The following is a 22,611-nucleotide window of genomic DNA, read 5'->3' on the forward strand; positions in this document are numbered from 1 at the left end:
TGCTTCTTTTGAACTTGATTAAGGGTGTGTCAGGGTTTATTTTGTTTTGCAGTATTGTTAGCTTGCAATCTGACTTCTCATTTCTTAATCTTAAGAGCTATAAATCTTTTACAAAACAAACAATCTGAGTGCACATAGAATGAGAATGTTTATCAAAAAGAATGAACCACAATCTTTTATGACTGCTGAAATTTCTTTCACTTAATATTGCAAAGCTGAAGTACACTGAAAAGAGCCATGTTAATGTGGTTTTACTTTTTGTTGCTTTTCTCAAACTCTTAGTCATTGTTGAGCATCCGTGGCTCCCTATTTTCTCCAAGGAGAAATAGCAGAACAAGCCTATTCAGCTTCAGAGGACGGGCAAAGGATGTGGGTTCTGAGAACGACTTTGCTGATGATGAACACAGCACCTTTGAGGATAATGAAAGCCGGAGAGACTCCTTGTTTGTGCCCCGACGTCACGGAGAGCGCCGCAACAGTAACCTCAGTCAGACCAGTAGGTCATCCCGGATGTTGGCGGTGTTTCCAGCGAATGGGAAGATGCACAGCAGTGTGGATTGCAATGGTGTGGTTTCCTTGGTTGGTGGACCTTCAGTTCCTACATCGCCTGTTGGACAGCTTCTGCCAGAGGTGATAATAGATAAGCCAGCTACTGATGACAATGTAAGGATGTTTTAAATAGTTTAGGCATGGCTGGCCCATTTTTGCTGCACCAGCCAGTGTTTCTACAGAATGGAACTCTTGAGAATGATTCCTGGTTGGTCAAGCTGTGAATGCACCTGCATCTTGTAACACCTTTAAGCGACTAACCAACTAATACTTAAAACTTCCACACTCTCCTGCACAAACCTGAATGCATTTATGTATTGAATATGCTAAAGATTAGGCACAATAATTCCTGACTCCAGTTGGAGGATTTGCTATATACCCACTTGGAATTTAAACAGCAGGACATACTCTAAGACTTTGTATAGAATTAAATAAATGATCCTTATGTTTAAGTGTAAAGGGTGTATAATAAATCTTTCCAACAGATTATTCAATATATCTCTGCTTTAGTTTAGATTTTTGAAAACACTGTGCTTAAATAGATAATTTCATTGTTAGCTTAAAATTTCTAGTACTCATTTGTGTCTTACTAAAAACAATGCTGATATAGGTCTTCTTAAAACTAATCTAAATGAAGAGACATAAGAAAATTATGAATACACACAGATAAAATAATTGTCTGTATACAAAGGTATGTTTATGTTTGTACACCCAGATGAGGAATTTCTAAACAGATGCTGCCTTTTTAGATTGTTCACTCACTTGGAAATATATCAGCATGATGAGGCATGATTAAGTCACAATTAGATGACTTATTGCTTTGATACCCTGGATGAAACTGTTGTCCATGCAACATGCATGTTTTATCTTTAACGTATGAGTTGTGTTGTCAAGCCTGTTCACATTTGGTACCCAGAAAATGAGATGGCAGCTAAGTGTGTTCAATCATTAGTATTTCTTGAAAAATAAATGGCTACCTTCTCAAAAAGCAAAAGCCTTGATCACTTTTGTGACTAATTAAATTATCAGATTTATATTTTTCACTCAGAAATAAGGATTACTATTACATGTACTTGCTGAGAGACTTGTTAACTATATCAAAAATATTTCATAAAATTATGAAGTCAGAGAGTTAAAGTAAACCATTTTTCTGAAGACTAAATGGTTAACAGTTTGAACATTCCAGGTTAATGATACAATAAGTCAGCAATATCTGCCATCCCCAATTAAGTATGACAGTGCATGGTGCATGTGTTTCATGAAACTCACTGTGCTACCATTTGGTTCTTTGCTTATCATATTGCTCAAGTTAATCATTAATGCATTAGCAATTTCTTTACAGGGAACAACCACTGAAACTGAAATGAGAAAGAGAAGGTCAAGTTCTTTCCACGTTTCCATGGACTTTCTGGAAGATCCTTCCCAAAGGCAAAGAGCAATGAGCATAGCCAGCATCCTAACAAATACAGTGGAAGGTTTGTAACAAATTCTATTTTTCCATTCCAGTTATTTTACTAAGCCTACATTATTTCATTTTAGACAAACATCTCTGTTTATGATTTGAAAACAATGCATTCTAGTGACAAAGTAATAGATGTTATTAAAGTTATTATTTATATTAACATATTCCAGCAGCTTTAGAAAATTTATTTAAACTAAATGGCGTGGGTCTGTAAAGAATATTCTACTTGAAAACTCTTTGAAAATGTGTAACAAAGCATTTCTATTAGAGGCTTCTAATCGTATTAGTCATACGGTTCTGTTTAGCTTAGAACTTCAGCAGCATAAGCTCTATCTACCGCATCCTAAATATTCTTAAGAAGATGATTCTTAGCTCCCCTCAGTTCCTTCCCTAACTCTTCTGACCTTAGTTTGACAACATAGCCAGTCACTAACACAGACTTACTGACAGTATCTGCATTATCTCAAACCACATTCTCACTGAGACTTCATTTAAGAGACCACTCACTTAATAAGTGCTGAGCCATGGTATCAATGCATAAGAGAAAAAGCTATTCTTTGCTACTGCTGCTCTATGTGGATGGCTAATGAAATATCTTTGGGAGTCTATAGTAAATTCTTTGATTATTTTAAATTTATTTTATTCGTGAGACAGAGAGAGAAGGAGACAGAGAGGCAGTGCTACCCACTGCTTCATTCCCTAATTATCTGAAACAGCTTGGACAGGACTAATCAGAAGCCAGGACCTGGGAACTCAATCCTGATCTCTCACATGGCTGGTAGGGACCCAACTACTTGAGTCATTACCTTCAGCCTCTCATAGTTCACATTACCAGAAAGCTGAGAGTAGAGCGGAGCCAGGATTAGAACTAAGGCACTAAGACACAGGAGGCAGAAATCTTAACAGGTGGCTTAATGGCTAGGCCAAATGGCTGCCTCTGTGGTTTTCTTTGCTGGTTTGTTTTATCAAATGCAAATCAGCTTCACTTAGTAACAAATGGAAATGTGTTGATTACTAAAAATAAGTCTAGTAGATCAGAAATAAATTTTTTAAATGTATTTATAAAATATGTCTTTTGGTGGTTATTTTTATATTTTTAAATCTAGAGCTTGAAGAATCCAGGCAGAAATGCCCACCATGTTGGTATAAATTTTCCAATATATTCTTAATATGGGACTGTTCTCCGTACTGGTTAAAAGTGAAACACATTGTCAACCTGGTCGTGATGGACCCATTTGTTGACCTGGCCATCACCATCTGCATTGTCTTAAACACTCTTTTCATGGCCATGGAGCACTATCCAATGACAGAACATTTCAATAATGTGCTTGCAGTAGGAAACTTGGTAAGCATATAGAAGGTAAATGTGTTCAGCCTTCAAGTTTTCTGTTTGTGAGACTGTTTTCGTTGTATAGGGTACGCCATTATTTCAATCGTTCTTCCCACCTCTTAACCCCCCAAAATGTGAATTATGTCCAACAAGCTATACCGTACCTCCTGCCAAAAATAACAGCCCTTATTGTTCATGTAAAAACTTGGGAAAAAATAGTATGCATATGCCTACAGTACTACTTGGAAAGTCAATAGTGATTTTTACAAGTGTTTCAAAATGAAGAAGTAGTTCAGCTTAGGACACATATTTTGAAATGGTTTCATCACAAGTACCCTTGCTACAGAAGACTAAAATAAAAGCATGGGCTTTAAAAAAATTATTTGTTATTTGTTAAGTTTATTTGATTGTTAGGGAGAGATAGCACTCATACCCTTCCATCTGCTGGTTCACTCTGCAAATGTTTGGAATAGCCAGTAGTGGACCAGACCAAAACTAGAAGCTGAGAACTCAATCTGGATCTTCCATGGGGATTGCAGGAACCTCAATACCTGAGCCAAAATTGTGGATCTTTTTATCCTCCATAGTCAGGTTCTTTGCACGAAATAAAAATTCAAAAACATTTCTAGCTTTTCTGCTTCTATTATCTAAAAAGTATATATTTGTTATATAAATATATTGTTTGATCCATCTAGTCTGTGTATCAAATCCATGCTGATACCAATGCACGAGTTCCAATACACAAGCATGAAAACAACTAAATGATTTGAAGGAAATAGGAATAGGCTTAAAGAGAGAAAAAACTAACCATGGACAAAATCTTGCCAGTTTGTGTGTTGTATGAAGTCTGAAGGAAAAGGTAATGGTATATAATAGAAAGAATACATGTGTAATAAAAAGTATATATGTGTGCAAATCCCCGTTTTGGCATTCTAGTTGGATGATATTGGGTAGAGCATTTTACTCATCTGAAGAGCTTGATTTTCTCATCTACAAAGTAATTATTTTAACAAATCTACTTATTAAAGCTTCTCTGAGGGTAAAATGAAATAATATTTATGAGTCTTTCATCAACAACAACTTACAAATTTAAGTTGTTAATAAAATCATTGTTGGAAAAGCAGCAAAAAACTTTTGTTCAAAGAGTAATATATCATATTTATACTTTATCATTGATGAAATTAGAGTAATTTTGTTTTGATCTTAGGTTTTCACTGGGATCTTCACAGCAGAAATGTTTCTGAAAATTATTGCCATGGATCCTTATTATTATTTCCAAGAAGGCTGGAATATCTTTGATGGTTTTATTGTGACCCTTAGTCTGGTAGAACTTGGCCTCGCAAATGTGGAAGGATTATCAGTGCTCCGTTCATTCCGACTGGTAAAAAACAAAACAAAACCTTTCCAACAATCCAGGTTCTTACATAGTACTGTCATTTGCACTTTACTTTTTTGGTAACATTGTATTGTCTAAGTATGTTTCTATAATGGAAACAAAATTCCCAATTAACCTTTATTCCAAAGAGTGTTGTCATATTAATTTTATATTATTCAGTTACCATTCTAATTATTGTTTCTATGGACTATTGCAGTTGATATTTTCAGATTAATATAAGAAATTATTTCAATAAAATATACCATCATTTAATAGTAACTTGAAAATATAAATAACAGTATATGACAGAAACAAGATGTACATGCAAAAACTTTTTCTAATTCTGCTTCTGGAAAATGTATATCTTCAGATATTAAAGAAAAGAAAGCTTATTGAATTACAAAACATGCACATTAATTCATATCAAGGAAATCAAGGAAAGTTCTATAGAGTCAAAGAAAATATTCCAATATTTTAATGTAGGTACATCCTGACTGTCCCAAAGAAATGTTAATAAATACATGTCAGGGATCAATATGTTACTTTGCATGCTATTAACAAATGAATGTCTTACAGCAGAGATCATTCAGATTGACATCTAATATTACCTTAAAACACCTTAGATTCCCTTTATAAAATAAATAAAGAATAACTAAATCCTAAATAATCATTTAAAACTTACTACCAAAGAAAAGTATCTACATGATTACATACGGAAAAAAATATAAATTCTTCCTAGGGGATCCAAAAATAGTCATGAACTTAAGAGGGTGAGATCAGGGAAGTTATTATAAGAAATTCAATTTTTTTAAAGATCTATTTACTTATTTGAGAGGCAGAGTTACAGACAGAGAGAGGGAGAGACAGAGAAAAAGGTCTTCCATCTGCTACTTCACTCCCCAAATGGCCACAATGGCAGAGGTAGGCCCATCCAAAGCTAGAAGCCAGGAGCTTCTTCCAGGCCTCCCACATGGGGGCCCAAGCACTTCCACTGCTTTTCCAACCTATAAGCAGAGAGCTGGATCAGAAGTAGAGTGGCCAGGACCTGAACTGGTGCCCCTATGGGATGCAGACACTGCAGGCAGAGGCTTACCATATTATGCCACAGCACTGGCCCCAAGAAACTCAGTTTTGGTCATCACTTCTTGGCAAATCTTAATACAATTAATGACCATAATATATATATTAATTATTTTGTTTTCCAGCTCCGAGTTTTCAAGTTGGCAAAATCTTGGCCAACATTAAATATGCTAATAAAGATCATCGGCAATTCAGTGGGAGCTCTGGGAAATCTAACCCTGGTGTTGGCCATAATAGTCTTCATCTTTGCTGTGGTTGGCATGCAACTCTTTGGCAAAAGCTACAAAGATTGTGTATGCAAAATTGCCAGTGACTGCAAACTCCCCCGCTGGCACATGAATGACTTCTTCCACTCCTTCCTGATCGTGTTCCGTGTGCTGTGTGGAGAGTGGATAGAGACCATGTGGGACTGTATGGAGGTTGCTGGTCAAGCCATGTGCCTTACTGTCTTCATGATGGTCATGGTGATTGGAAACCTAGTGGTATGTATGCACTTAAGATATGTATTCAGAAATATGTAAAGAGCATAACAGAATGGTGACCATTTTGTCCAAATCCACCTTGTGAATATTGTTTTTAAAAGATCCTTATTTGGGACATGCTTATATTTTTCAATTGAAAACAAAATCATATAGCAGTATCTCAACTCCACTGTGTCATTCATTTAATCACATTTGTTATATGAATTTCAATGGGATATCATATTGAAGATAGGTCTAAGAGGATACACTGGGAGCATTTTATGAATTTAGAGTTAATGGAGGCAGAAGTCTTTTTTAAAAATAATATATTTAATATCCAAACATACAACAGCAGTCAGGAAAAATATTGATTATCTTAAGGTAAATGGAGCTGCAGATGGTATAGGAACTAGCAACAGTGTTGAAAAATAAGAGGGTGCGAGACAGGGGAGACTGGTTGACATTACTTGACACTATGGGACTAAAAGTGATGACTGCAAGTGTTCATAATAATTATGCCATTTCATTCTCCTTTGTTAGAAAATAACATTTAGTCACTTATGTGATATGACAGACTAGCCAACCTGGGTTGGTCAGTTGTCTAGTGGCTCTAAGTTAAAACGCAGGATAGCTAATCATGCCTGAGATTAGCCTATGGAGTAATCCTTCTCTGTCTTCAACTTAATGCTACTGTTTATAATATACAAATGTATAATTTATTCTAAAAGGAACACAATTAATATGCCAGTCTCATGGAAATACTGTATTTCTCCTAATTAGTCAACAGTGGGGTATGAAATATATGACAGGCTAAGTATGCCTATGTTAAGCCCTTAATCCTCATTGTGAATCATAATGGTGATATTTCAATTAACATCCAATGTAATGTCAACTTTTCCAAAAGAAACTACAAAACATATTTAACTGTATAATTATAACATTAATTATTTCTAAATGTATAATTATTGTATGGTATATATGTTCATGTATATATTTATAAGTCTGTTTTGCATTACTCATACTATTCTAAGGTTGGTTATTCAAATTCTTTATTTTACAAGTGGAAAACTTGATACCAGTACAAATCATGTTTTTGCCTAAGGGTGTTTAGTGAGTAGCTGTTGAGTCAGATCACAAATTCAGGTCACCCATCTTCTAGGTGCTATGCTGTGGTGTTTCTTTCTCATGTAGTTTTAGGACTTATAGTGATAAGTGATCATAACCTTCTCTTCTCTATTTTAGATGAAATTGTAATTAAATTTTATTATTTTCAAGGTCCTGAACCTCTTTCTAGCCTTGCTTCTGAGCTCATTTAGTGCAGACAACCTTGCAGCCACTGATGATGACAATGAAATGAACAACCTTCAAATTGCTGTTGACAGAATGCACAAGGGGATAGCTTATGTTAAAAGAAAAATATATGAATTTATCCAACAGTCCTTCGTCAGGAAACAAAAGATTTTGGATGAGATTAAACCACTTGATGATCTAAACAATAAAAAAGACAGTTGTATGTCCAACCATACAGCAGAAATTGGGAAAGATCTTGACTATCTTAAAGATGTAAATGGAACCACAAGTGGCATAGGAACCGGCAGCAGTGTTGAAAAATACATTATTGATGAAAGTGATTACATGTCATTCATAAACAATCCTAGTCTTACTGTGACTGTACCTATTGCTGTAGGGGAGTCTGACTTTGAAAATTTAAATACAGAGGACTTCAGTAGTGAATCAGATCTGGAAGAAAGCAAGGAGGTAAGATTCTACAGATGTGGAGTAGGTATGATCTTGAATATGTATATATTCATATATATGAGTACAAATACATAGACATATATATTTCTGGTATTTGTGGTAATGTATTTCTCATCTAGATTTTTTTTGCCATCACATAAAATTCTATTTCACAGAGAAACCAAAGATTTAACTCCATGGACATGATTGATAACTTGAAGAATGACATATTAATATGTGAGTTTTCTCATCCTTAGAAAGGTTATTTGTCAGATGGATAGAAAAATGATCCAATGAATGAAAAAATTTGTTCCTAATAATCTGAAAATGAGTGTATTACAACTTTTTAAATAAGAAAACTAGCTCTGCAGGCTTAAGATCACATAACTATTGAGGGGAAGAGCTAAGACTTAGCAACTTTCTTAGAAATACTAAAACTAGTGGTTTTTCTGACTTACTGAGGTTCAACTATTTTGCAAATTTATTTTGGTACAAAAGGAGTACATACTCAGTAGAAACAGCAGCAGGAATTTGGAATATTAATCATTTTCTGAGTTAATGATATGCATTAAAATATTCATATATAATGCTGAACTGCAGCTCTCAGTAAGCCATGTGACCAAAAGGGGAAACTAGTGACACTACAGTGCACTGTGTTGCTAAGCTATGATGTTTGCTAGATTGGATGAATTAAATGCCCTTTATTTTCATCTTATGATAGGTTTATTGGGAGATCACCCCACTGTAAGTAGAGGAGCATCTTTGTAGATCATTCAAAAGAAGTCCAGAAAAAAGCACTTTCACTTCCTATTTAGCATAGCCAGTCTCAAAAACCATAAGATGCCTGCCCTTTAGGAGTACCATAATCTAAATATTTTAAAAATTGATTTCTTTAGATATATTTTTCCTAGGAACACAGTTCTCCTACAATATCACTATGTTCTTTAATTTGCTAATTAGATTTCCAGCTTGGGAATTAAAAATGCAACTTTCCTGAATTTTTGTTTTCTTTCTAACTTTTTTGCATTGTAATAATTTTCTGCTGATCCAATATGTGATGATATGTTATTTCTCTTGTTCCTTTACAGTTAATCATCAATACACATGTTCATGTTTGACATACTATAAAGCAGAATGCAGACTACATTAATTACATTCCTCCATCTTTGCCCTATTCTGGGCAAGTGTTGGGTGAATACTATATTTTCATTTAATAGGAACAATTAAATATTTAGTAAACATAAAGATAATACTGAAGATTGTACTTCTAATATACAGATTGACAAAGAAAGAATCTAAGGCATAGGGGTGACATGCTGTGGGAATTGATGAGTTCATATTTGATTCTTCTAGCTACTCTAGGAATGCTAAATCTCAGCACAATATCTTTTCCTGTAACATTATTGTTGCTTTATTGAGAGTATTTAATAGAGATAATTCTAATTTTTAATGTATGTAGTGTCACTAGAAATATTTACCAGTACACTATGTACACAGTGAAATATTAATACTATTTTTGAAGTTGTAGAGCATCTCACTTATGTAGGGTTGACATACATATATGTAATATACATGAATATATGTATCAATAGTAAATTGCCCAACTTTAAAATTGTACATGCCAGCTTTAAAAATAAGGGCTTGCCAGTGCTGCGGCTCAATAGGCTAATCCTCCGCCTGCAGCGCCGGCACACCAGGTTCTAGTCCCAGTCGAGGCACCGGATTCTGTCCCAGTTGTTCCTCTTCCAGGCCAGCTCTCTGCTGTGGCCCGGGAAGGCAGTGGAGGATGGCCCAAGTCCTTGGGCCCTGCACCCGCATGGGAGACCAGGAGAAGCACCTGGCTCCTGGTTTCAGATCAGCGCCATGCGCCAGCCGCAGCGCGCCAGCCGCAGCGGCCACTGGGGGGGGTGAACCAACGGAAAAAAGGAAGACCTTTCTCTCTGTCTCTCTCTCTCACTGTCCACTCTGCCTATCAAAAAAAAAGTGCTTGGGGTATTATTATTTATTTTTACATGTACACAGACACACACACATTTGTATCAAATGAACATACACTCTGTACACTTTTAATCTTTATTTTCAATTATTTTTGTACCATTTTAATTTGAAGTTCTATTACATTCTATCAGTAAGCTCCCTGTAACAAACCAAGTGGAAAAAAAGAGCATAAACACTATAAAATTAAGTCAGTGAACAGGAAAAAAGCACTTAATCATTTACAGTGAAAGAAATAATGTGGAGTTTTTTGTTTGCTTTGCTTTGTTTTGCTTCACCCTCAAGGTCAAAGTCATTTGCTATAGTAGAGAACATTTTTGAAAAGCAAGAAATATTGCATAAATCCACTGAAGAGGAAAGTGCTCTTTCGATCAGGAATGTAGTTATTAAGTGGTTATTGAATGCTCTGGTGTACAAGCTAAAACGGATGCCTCAGATACATTGTGGTTTATGCATTCTCTGAGCTCACACATGAAGTAATCCTGCCTAAAATATATGAACAACACAAATCACTGTGTAAGTTTACAGTTTAGCTATTAAGAGTTATGTGTGAAGATACATGTATTTTCCAATGAAACAGACCATTTGGAAATTGCCAAATTAAAGGTTCATTAATAATTTAATAAATAGTAAATAGACTAAAAATATTACTTTAAACTCAAAAACTGTGAGAATCAATTGCTTTACTTTCTGAATAAGGAATTTCAAAATAGAATTGAATTTCAATGTAAGCACAAAAAGCAAACAGTTGGCCAGAGGAAGAGACAGACAGCTCCTCCATCCACTGGTTCACTTCCCAAATAGCCACAGCATCTGGGGTTCGGCCAGGCTGAAGCTGGGACTCAGGAAAGTCATCCAGGACTCCCACATGGGTCTCAGAGGCCCAAATACTTGGGCCATCTTCTGCTGCCTTCCCAGGTGCATTAGCAGGGAGATGGATTGGAAGTGAAACAGCTGGGACTCAATTTTACACTTCCATACAGGATCAACCAGCTGTGCCACAAGGCTGGCCCACGGACAAATTTATTCTGAAATAACTAAAATGCTTGTTGAGAATGTTTTGGTTTTACTGTAAATTACTGTTTCATGTGCTAATGCAGATGGGTTCTTCACACATATCCATAGAGCCTTTCTTTCCCTTTTTGTGTAATAGTATTATTATCCCAATCAAGTAATGGACTGAGCTACTTCATCTTTGATTTGAACAATGAGAAATGTAAGAATATATCGATGAAAATACACTGATTATGAGGGTTTCATATGATTTTTAAGTCTTCTTCTAGAGCATTAAGAAACAAGAAGAAGAATTTGAGCATTTCAACAATACAAATAATAAAAGAAATATATCACAATTGTATATATTTCAAAAATTATACTTGCAAAGAATTCTTATTTTCAAGTGCCAATGGAATATTTATATACACTAACTAATACTGGATCTGAAAATAAGCTTCAGTAAATTCAAAATAGTGACATCACATAGGGTTATCTGATCACAATGTTGTGAAACTTGAAATTAATAATAAATTGGTAGAATAATTCTAACCACATGAAAATTAAGAAATATCCTCCTAATTGAATTTTGAGTTAAGGAGCAAATAACATATATAAATGACCATTTTGAAAATAAGAACATTTTATTTCAAAATCTGGGAAATAAGAACAGTCTTTGAATTTCTTAGTATTACTAAAAATGAAAAGAACAAATGAAAGAATGTAACAGATTTTTTTTAATTTGAAAAATCAGAAAAAGAACTAGATAGTGTGAATACAAATATTGAGAGAATTAATGGATTAGCAATGTAGCAGATGATATAAATATAGCATATGATTATTAAGAAAAAACAATCAATAAAATTTATAGATGTCAGCATGGCAGGCAAAACTCTAAGATGACCTCTATTCCATAGCTGTGGCTGACACCTTTGACTGTGAAGGACTATTGGCCTGTGATCATGTTATATTTTCACCAAAAGGAAGATGACACTGGATGGAACCGGCCAAAACAGCTGAACACCTGAAGCATGCAGTGTTTTCTCCTACTGGCCACAGAAGAGGAAGTCAGAGAAATACTCTCTGGCTGGCCCAGGGGAAAGCAACACACATGTTGTAAATGGCACGTGGCAGACATCTGGGAAGAAACTGTGGCCTTTAATTCTGAGAGTGGTTCTTGGTCATTAGGCTAGCAGGAAAGTGGAGGGTACAGTCTTAAAACTGCCAGGAGAGGGTCACTTGGTTAATCCTCCACCTGCGGCACCGGCATCCCATATGGGCGCCAGGTTCTAGTCCCGGTTGCACCTCTTCCAGTCTGGCTCTCTGTGTGGCCCAGGAGGGCAGTAGAGGATGGCCCAGGTGCTTGGGCCCCTGCACCCACATGGGAGACCGGGAGGAAGCACCTGGCTCCTGGCTTCGGATTGGCGTGGCGCCGTCCATAGCGGCCATTTGGGGAGTGAACCAACGGAAGGAAGACCTTTCTCTCTGTCTCTCCCTCTCACTATAACTATATATAGTCTATATATATATGTCTATAACTCTGCCTGTCAAATAAAAAAAAAAAAACTGCGAAGAAATGAGCTCTGCCAATAATATATGTCGAGTGATTGAATATTGCATACAGAGCAAATAGAGAAATTAAATTAAAAGCCCAGCTAAATGTGGTCAGTTTCTCTAAGCTCTTACTTCTTCCTCTCTTTTTGGGCTGCAGAGGATCAAGAGATTTTCCTAGCCACAGGCCCAGAGTATGTCACTCAGCCTGTGCAGGCCTGGCAGCCATACTTACTCTGAGCTCTGTCATATTTTTTCTACCTGAGTCCAGCCCTGCTCCCTTCTTATCATCCCTAATATCACATCTCTCTTGGCTTTAAGACCTTCCAAAAATATCATTTCAAATTACAAAATAATAGGAAGTCAAATAATATTAAAGCTAGAATTTTTAGAGATGATCCTTTCACTTTAAAAGAAGAAACTGTGACCCAAAGAGTTATTTGGGCAAAGGCAAACAGAAAGTAAGAGACTGACCAAGGCCTGGATTTCTTTTCACAATTTATAATTTTTTTCCTATTAGTGTGGCCTGGGCCAGGGAAGGGCTGCAAAGATGAGGTTGTTGGTGACCCGCGGGTGACTAACTTTAAAAAAGGTTGATGATGGAGAGCATATAAGTATCAAAGTCACTTGTTTCAAAAGTCACACCAGCTTCTGGTGGCAGGTGGACTGAAGAAAGGATATGCTGGAGGCCATAGCCTCATTTAGAACCTCTTAGAATAATCAGCTGAGAAATGATGACACAGGGATAGATGTGACTGAGTTGTCTGATTAATAATGCCCACTTATTCCACAGATGAATTACCTTACCAAATGATAATTCATGCATATATTCTACATGCATGCAGATAAAATCAGCAGTTTGCATACTGATTTCTAGCATGTGTTCACTGTTTGCACTCCTGCATCAACTCTTCAGCCTGAGCCACACTTGGAATTCATTATGTATGATTCCTGTTTACACTTGATCAAAGAGGACTAAGATCATAAAGAATCTTACAAAGCAACTTGAATATAACACCTTTCTAGAAATTTATATTTGTACTCCTTTTAAAATAATTTTTCAGAGTTTTATGTTTTAATATATGTATATATTGGTTTGAGGGATATCCTTTTATAAAGTTTATTAAATTTCAATTATTTTTATAGATACAAAACTTTTGTTTTCCAACTGATTTTTCAAATTATGCAAGATTAAATTTTTTAGTTACATTACTTAAAATGGCATAAATTGATTCAAAAATAAGTCTGTTATTCTTGATATGAATACAGTTCCTCTGGAAGAAGCAGCAATTTTCAGGTACACTAGAGAGTAGTCAATTATCTGAACAATTTTGGAACAACATTGGAATAAGTCACTGTGTTTTAGATAAAAACTTGGCAGCAAGCTAATAGAGCTATCTTTTCTTAAAACATCCTTCAAAAAAAAAAAAAGCTTTCTTGGCCAAGCATCATCAATTTGATGTCAATAAGAATGAAGACAGGTTATAATTTTAAAAAGGCAGTATGTGCCCAAAGAGTTGTGAAAATCAAGTGTTGAAGATGGTTTAGTGCCATGGCTCACTAGGCTAATCTGCCTGTGGCGCCAGCACACTGGGTTCTAGTCCTGGTTGGGGCGCTGGATTCTGTCCCAGTTGCTCCTCTTCCAGTCCAGCTCTCTGCTGTGGCCCAGGAAGGCAGTGGAGGATGGCCCAAGCTTGGGCCCTGCACCCGCATGGAAGACCAGAAGGAGGCACCTGGTTCCTTGCTTCTGATGCACAGCACGGTGGCCGTAGCAGCCATTTGGGGAGTGAACCAACAGAAGGAAGTCCTTTCTCTCTCTCTCTCTCTCTAACTCTGCCTGTCAAAAAAAGGAAAAAAGAAAAAGAAAAAGCGATTATTGTTTTTCCATCAACTATGGGAAGAAATAACTTTCATGATCCAAAGTTGGAAACATTAAGTTCACTTTGACTAAAGCATAGCACCTATCAAGGACAGATTCCAAAGATTTGTTTGGAAAGCTAACTTGATCTAGCTATGTCAGCTGAAGCAGAGCACATCCATTCATTCACCAAACACTTATTGCGCACCTAATATATGCTAAACTTGTGGTCCATTAAGGTCAGAGTTGAATGAATGTAGCCATTTTTATTTGTAGTTCTCCAGATAAGACATGATGAGAATAACAAGTTTAAAGGCATTTGGAAGATGTGGCTGAGAGATATTTCAGAGGTAGAATTAAGCAAATTTGACTTTTGACTACTGTCAATATTTGAAACAAGTAATAGTAAACAAGACACTGACTCTTACTGTGAAAGAACTGATATTGTGAACAACCAGAAACATAGTTGAGAGTAATTTTAAGATAGAAAAAGCAGGCCGGCGCCGCGGCTCACTAGGCTAATCCTCCGCCTAGCGGCGCTGGCACACCGGGTTCTAGTCCCTGTCGGGGCACCGGATTCTGTCCCGGTTGCCCCTCTTCCAGGCCAGCCCTCCGCTGTGGCCAGGGAGTGCAGTGGAGGATGGCCCAGGTGCTTGGGCCCTGCACCCCATGGGAGACCAGGAAAAGCACCTGGCTCCTGGCTCCTGCCATCGGATCAGAGCGGTGCACCAGCCGCAGCGCGGCGGCCGCGGCGGCCATTGGAGGATGAACCAACGGCAAAAGGAAGACCTTTCTGTCTGTCTCTCCCTCTCACTGTCCACTCTGCCTGTCAAAAAAAAAAAAAAAAGATAGAAAAAGCAAATCATTACTTTAATTAAAAGCATGTTGACTTTGATTGTTACATTCCTACAGTTATTTCAAATAGATGGCAAAAAATTATTTATATTGCATAAGAAATGTTTGCACATTAATTTGTACATATCTGTAGGATCACTTATCTATACCTGGGAATTTTCCAAGAACAGATCTTCCACTGGAATACTAATAAGAGGCATCTACTTACACCTTAAAATTTCTAAAATATAGATTGACTCCCAACTGTATACATTAAAGGGAAAGCATACTTAGAATATTGGTAACTGCTAATATATTACAGAGTTGGGTTAAAAGCAGAAAAACTTATTTTAAGGAATGTTCTTAAGAGTGAAGTTGGAAATATATTGTCAGCAGCCCTTTCATATGGAGAAAGTCTAACCAGTAACAATTTATTTTACCATCATCCAAGAAAACAATCAGGGATGGTTATTTAGAGAGCAGAAAGGAAATAAAATTAGTTTTATATATTACTCTAGGTTCATATCCTTAACCTCAGAGCTCATAGTCCCTGATTTAAGAACTGAAATCTAAGTGATTGATAAGCATATGTAATAATAGAAACAAAGTTTGATATGGAACCCATATTTATATTTTGACACTATGTGTAAAGATCTGTGCTAAACAAAAACTATATATATCCAAAAACAAAACTATGTTTATCTAAAAACTTGAAAACTTTTCAAGTAATATTTTTAAAAATTTCCCTATGAGTTAAAATAATACCATATGAGTTAAAATAACAAGTTAAACAATACCTATGAGTTAAAATAATACCTATCAAAGGGTTTTATTACTGTCCTCAACTTAGTATTAGATATTTGCTTTATAGCAAATATATAATAATGGCAAATTACTATAAGCAAAAATTAAGCATATCTCATGCCTACAGCTGACAAATGTTAGCTTGCTGCACCTGATGAAATAATTTTATGAAAATACTGAGTAGTCATATTCTAAAAAATTCTTTTCTTCTGTGGTGCAAGTGGTCACTTTTTTCTTTAGTCTACCTCCAAAATTGAATCATAGAAGCTCGTATGTTAAGCTAATCCTGATATTTTTTCCTATGGATTATTTTCATTTTTGAATTGATGAAAAGCTTTTAAGTGCATGAGATCATTGATTGCATAGGAGACAAAGCATGGGCTTTTGGCTCAAAAATAATTATCTCAAATCTTGGCTTTCTCACTTACTAGCTATAAAACTTGAGAAACTTACCTAACCTTTCTGAGTCTTAGCTTTGTCATCTGTAAATTGAGAAAAATAACACCAACCACATAGACTCAAAGCGTTAGAATAAAATGAAATAACGAGGTGCTGACTTTGTGGTGTAGTGGGTTACGCTGTGGTCTGCCACACTGTCATCCCATCTGGGCACCACTGCAGTTCTGCCTGCTTCACTTCCAAATCCAGCTCCATGCTAACTGTGCTTGGAAAAGCCGCAGAAGACGACCCAAGTGCTTGGGCCCCTGCACCCACTTGGGAGATCCAGAAGAAGCTCCTGGCTCTTGGCTTCGGAATGGCCCAGTGCCACCCATTGCACCTATTTGGGGAGTGAACCAGTGGATGGAAGACCTCTCTCTGTTTCTCCCTCTTTCTCTCTCCCTCCCCATCTGACTGTCTCTCTATAACTCTGCCTTTCAAATAAAGAAACAAATCTAAAAAGATAATGAGTAAAATACATTTTTTGCCTGATACAACACCAGGCAAAATAGCACTTAAATGAAAATGAACTGCTCATTAGCTTCTCATTTTGTTTATAATTGAAACCCCATATTGTTTAAGGGGAAACTTCTATTTGAACACTCTTTTATTTTTATTTTGCATGTCTTGATATAGGCTAGAAAGAATATGTGTGATCAGAACTAGTAGATAACAGTTATGTGCACAGCAAACTATATTTACAATTAAAATTAACTTTATCTGAATGCCTTTCCACACACGAGTTAATGCACAGGAAACAATATCCTCTCTGCTTCTCAGTATCAGTGAAATGTGCTAAACTGCTCTAATCCCTTTCATTGATTATTATATTAAGAAAAGGCATCATTCAAGAGATTTCTACAGTAAAGAACAAGGATGATAATGAAATGTTGGCTACATGTTCTCATAAATTGTGGAATAAATTTTTAATGCCACTGGAAAATGTCAATAAAGGACATTTTTATGATGTTAAGTCCCTTGTTGAAGTGGCAAAGCTCAGAGGGTGTAGGCCTATCACTTCAATGCCAAATGATGAATCTCTCTAATGTTGAGTAAAAGACATAAGGATTTCTTCAGAAGATCATATTATACTATGAATGGTTTAATTGAAGTTTATGACTGAAGTGCTGCATTTGATGATTCTTTTCATCAGAGGAAGAAACAAATTCAGTAAAAATGTCAGAACAGAATATAAGGCTATTCAGAGCAAAATGCAACCAAAAAGTTGATTAAAATATATTTGTTATTCTATCCAATATTTAACAGCTAAATTTCTAGCTTTTGAATGTGGCATTCAGGCCATGTTAAAATTTGTTGGGAGGTTAAAATTAGTCCTCAGTGAGAAATCTTTTTGCAGTCTCAGAGATCATCTTCTACCAGAATGTTCACCGCAATAACAGAGATACCATATTATTATACATCCTAATGAACTGTAATTCTGAGTTAAGTTTTTCTGTCTAAATGAAATTAAAAGAGAAGGGAAGAAATCAACTCATTGTGGACCCAGATATATAAGCTTTCTGTCTGAGCAAATATAAACAGTCTGGTTTAAATTTCCCCAAATTATCAATGCTCTCCCAGTGTATTAATCAGCTTGACCTCAGAATAGCAAGTAGCTGAGAGGAGCTACTTAGCAAGGAAGAATGTCTATTTCAGACTGTGGTTTTCAGGCTCACAGTCCAAGATCAGGTGGCTTCTCTAGTCTGATGTCTGTGAAGGCAGTGAATGGCAGAACAGATAAAAAGGAAGGTCATATGGTGACCTAGGAAGCAGAAAGACAAGGATATGCCCCATACAAATCACCGTGATTCAATCACGGGGCTCCTCCCCGGCAACGTAATCTAATCACTTCCCAAATCCTCTAACTTCAGACACCTTAATTATATTTGTATACCATTAACACAAGACTTTGGAGTTTAAACTTCTCCCTATGTTGGGGAGCTACATCATCTTCAAACTATAGCACCTGTGTATGTGTATATGTAAATTCTTATTGATAATTTCATTATAATGTTTCATTTCTATTATTTCAAATCATATGCTAATGGATTGAATGGATTGTTGAATGTCTCTTAGATGTTCTGCATAAAACTAAAGTTCAGAAAACACTATATTAGAGTTGAAAGCTCAAAAAAAGAATACAGATGTTTTAGTCATCAGTGAATGCCTAGTACCTAACAATTTTTGGTGTTCAATAAATATTAGTTGAATAAATTACTGAATGAATTATTCTCATCAAAATTTAAAAGCTAGTTTTCTGGTCTTTAGAAAGAATATTCATAATTTGTTCCTACGTTATGTGGTAAGTTAGTATTTTTGTTACTTCTGCCATATTTTTCTTCAGAGAACTATGAAAGGAGAAATGTGTGTCCCATTCTATTGTGAAAATACAAGGGATTATGTTGATGATGTTTAACAGGATTTCCTTCCTTCCTAAATTTCACATAGCATATTAGCATAATCATTACTTGTCAGGGGAACTGAATTTTCCCACACATCTTTCTGAAAAGATTTATTTACTTATTTATTTGAAAATCAGAGTTAGCGAGAGAGAAAGACACAGAGATTTTTCATCAGCTGGCTCACCCCTCAGATGAGGCCAAGTCTGGGTCAGGCTGAAGCCAGTAGCCAAGAGCTGCATTCAGATCTCCCACATGAGTGTCTAGGGCCATCCTCTGCTGCTTTTTCCCACGTCACTAGCAGGGAGCTAAATAGGTAGTGGAGCAGCAGGGGCACCCATATGGGATGCTGGCATTCCAGATGGTGGTTTTATACACTGTGTCACAACGGCAGCCCTTCCCACACAGAATTTACTGATGTTATGTTACAGCACCTCAGGCTTTAACATATTTTCCAAAAATTGAAATTGCTTAATATTTATTAAATTTTTATGTACATTTTTGCCTATTATATGAAAAGTCTTCAACGTTCATAGAAATGTGAATTATGAAAATTTATGAATGGATTTCAAAAAATTATTGCATCAATATAAACTAAACTTTGAATTTGGTTTTCCATGAACTTCAAGTAACTTCATTTAACAACTTCTGTGCAAAGAGTACATGGAATAGACAAACAGTAACACATTTATAATAAATAGTTTTGAATACCCTAACTCTGAATTGTGATCACCTTAATCATGAAAATATTTTAAACATCTAAAATGACAGAAAGAAATAGGTAGTATTTGCTCATGAATAAGACATAAAGAATTATCTGAAGTCAAACATTAACATGAAGAAGATCCTAATGAAAGTTTATCCTTCTAAGGCAGGTATTCTGTTCCTCTGCTACTCCCTTCCTCACTCCCCTCTTCTTTTTCCTCTCTTACCTCTTACTAGTCCTTCTCCACCTTCTCTGATTCCTAGTACACTGGTTAGATCAGGACAAGTCGCTAATGACCTAGTAGTCTGCTTTCATACTTTTATGATAAAAGAGTTAGCACAGGCAACAACTTTATTTTTCCTCTCGTTGAATCTCTCCTTTTTGAAACTTAAAATATAACTTTCCTCAAGAGGAATGCAAGATAAATGTACAATAAGGAACTTTTGATACGCCACCTGTTACCAACATAAAAGGAATTTATTTGTCATGTCCGTGTCATGTTCAGAAACTTAATGAAAGCAGTAGCTCATCGGAAGGCAGCACTGTGGACATCGGCGCACCTGCAGAAGAACAGCCTGTGGTAGAACCAGAAGAAACCCTAGAACCTGAAGCTTGTTTTACCGAAGGTAAAAAAAAAATGACGCTTGTACTACTCCTTCCTTTCTAGAGCACAGTCTTTTCAACTGTTGGCCACTCAAAATGTATCACATAGAATTGAATAAAATTTATTAATTAATCCATTTAAATTACAACACTGACAAAAAGAATTCAAAATCTTGTGTTGTGCTTGGATCTTTGCCCATTACATGGAAAGAATCATGAACATGGAGAAAGATATTTAACGTAATCAAAATGTGAAGCACTTAGAATTTTTCAAAGAAACATTTTCAAAGAATTTAGCAATATGTTGGAATTGTAAACAATAATCTGAATTCTCATGCTTGAAATTTATGCTAAAAGGTAACTTTGTGACTATTGAAACTAAAGGCATTGCAAGTACTAAACCATGTTTTAAAATGAAAGTATAATTTTCCATGGCTAGTTGGAAGAAATGGAAAAAAAGCACTGCCTTTGATATTGAGTACCTAAATGATACTTAGTTAATCCTGATGTAATACAGGCAATAGATATAAGATATTTGTTTTATTCCATAACTAATATTTCCATGTTCTGATTTCCTTGGGTTTTGAGTTTTGAAGATAGATAAATACATATTTGCAGATTTCCTATTTGGCATTCTTTTCCTGATAGTCCTAAAACATCTTCAGTCTTCCTCTGTTCCAAATATTAAATATACAAATGACTAAAAACTACCTTTGTCCTCTGATCATGATGGAAACAATTTTTATTCCCCTGGAAAATTGTAAAAAATATATCCATTTAATTCAGGGTGTAATGAATCACATGTTATCTTATAAAATTGCTTCACTTTTATACTTTTACAGTTTTCTTTACTATCTTCATTTTCCCTCTCTGTTATTCTTTTTTATTTTTTATTTTTTTAGTTTTTATTTAATTAATGCATTTTTTTCATAAATAAAACTTTAGGAATATAGCGGTTCTTTCCCACTACTCCCCCCACCCCACTCCCATCCCACGTGCCTCTCCCTGGCCCATCTCCTTCTTCATTATGGTTCATTTTTAGTTTGACTTTATATACAGAAGACCAACTCCATGCTAAGCATAGACTTCAACAATTTGCACCCATGCACACACAACATATAGAGTACAGTTTGGGGAGACAATTTGCAGTCAATTCTCATATTACAGTTCATAAATAAAATACTAGAAATGAAAATTATTTTATTCTTTTTCCTTAGATCCTTCTGTTTTTTCTTTCCTTCTTCCCTCCATCTGTCCCTTCTTTCCTACTTCCCTTCCTTTTTCCATTGCTTCCATTTCTTATTCTTTCTCATTTTTCTTGGAAGACACCTTTCCTTTTTGCCTTGGGAAAGGATTCTTTTTTTATACATCTTCTCTTGAGAATTAGAATGTCAATTTATTTATTTAGCTATCCTCCAATGTGCTTTCAAAGGCCTCAGAGATATCTGTTGACTTAATTCTGATGTTAGAGTAAGTGAAAGCAGTGTGAGGAAGTCAATGACAAAACTGTGATAAACCACAATTGAGAAGACTAAATTTTGAAAATGATATAAACCCTTTAAGAACACCAGAAGAACACCATTTATACCTAAATGGTAACAAACAGAGTATGGTTGGACATTAGGGATGTTTTTATTATAAGTCCTCTTTAAAATGACAGCTTTTTGTTTATTATTATTCATTTCCATTTTGAAATTCTTTATAGAGCAACTTCAACAGAGTGCGATAGGATAATCTTGTACAAGGCAAAGCTACTTTATTTGTAATTAATTAACTCTTGAGGGGCAATAATACTGTGAGGCAGAAAAGGCAAATATTAGCTATGAAACCATTTAAAGAGGTAGAGTAATTTTCATAATGACACAGCTAATGAATGTGCTGTGAGTAGTCCAGGCTTGGAGTTTTTCTAGCATGCTGGAGATGACCATAGTCAAAAAGAGGTGAAACAGGGACATGCCAAGGGATGCCATGAGGGCAGAAGAATTATTTTATCTACTCCTTTTTATATTATACTTTCAGGCTGTGTACAAAGATTCAAGTGTTGTCAAATCAGTGTGGAAGAAGGGAGAGGCAAACAGTGGTGGAACCTGAGAAGAACATGTTTCCGAATAGTTGAACATAACTGGTTTGAGACCTTCATTGTGTTCATGATTCTCCTTAGTAGCGGTGCTCTGGTGAGTGAATATTAAGCAAAGTTCTACAATATTAAATTTTAGAATCTTGTAATATGTTTGACTTATTAATTTATTCTACTTAATTGTCTTGGTACCCAACACCTGCTTAATTATTCCACTTCACATTTTCTAGACTGTAGACTGTATAACATGTGCTTCTGGACTCACTTTCACTATCCAAATATGAATTTCTAATACATTACTATTTTTGTTAATTACCAAGTAGTCCAGAAATTTTGGCCCTGTACCTTATTCATAAACA

General features: G+C 35.7%; 1 protein-coding gene and 1 long non-coding RNA gene across 9 annotated transcripts in view; one reads left to right on the plus strand and one right to left on the minus strand.

Annotated features, from left to right (window-relative positions):
* LOC100009591 (sodium channel protein type 1 subunit alpha) overlaps positions 1-22,611 on the plus strand; it is a 161,377-nt gene that overhangs the window by 115,067 nt on the left and 23,699 nt on the right. For 4 of the 5 annotated variants that reach the window (XM_051848547.2, XM_070070737.1, XM_051848546.2 and 1 more), the window contains 8 exons: positions 283-663; positions 1,892-2,024; positions 3,118-3,356; positions 4,549-4,722; positions 5,922-6,278; positions 7,533-8,015; positions 20,078-20,198; positions 22,195-22,349. In XM_051848547.2, coding sequence (XP_051704507.1) covers positions 283-663; positions 1,892-2,024; positions 3,118-3,356; positions 4,549-4,722; positions 5,922-6,278; positions 7,533-8,015; positions 20,078-20,198; positions 22,195-22,349 — 2,043 coding nt within the window. The remainder of the gene's footprint in view (positions 1-282; positions 664-1,891; positions 2,025-3,117; positions 3,357-4,548; positions 4,723-5,921; positions 6,279-7,532; positions 8,016-20,077; positions 20,199-22,194; positions 22,350-22,611) is intronic. The other variant, XM_051848548.2, reaches the window with a different exon arrangement.
* Positions 10,054-22,611, minus strand: part of LOC103348769 (uncharacterized) — a 52,372-nt gene continuing 39,814 nt past the window's right edge. For all 4 annotated transcript variants that reach the window (XR_007920390.2, XR_011387278.1, XR_011387277.1 and 1 more), the window contains one exon: positions 10,054-14,370. This is a non-coding gene — a long non-coding RNA (uncharacterized lncRNA). The remainder of the gene's footprint in view (positions 14,371-22,611) is intronic.

The sequence above is a fragment of the Oryctolagus cuniculus genome, chromosome 3, assembly GCF_964237555.1.
Source record: "Oryctolagus cuniculus chromosome 3, mOryCun1.1, whole genome shotgun sequence".
Taxonomy (NCBI): domain Eukaryota; kingdom Metazoa; phylum Chordata; class Mammalia; order Lagomorpha; family Leporidae; genus Oryctolagus; species Oryctolagus cuniculus.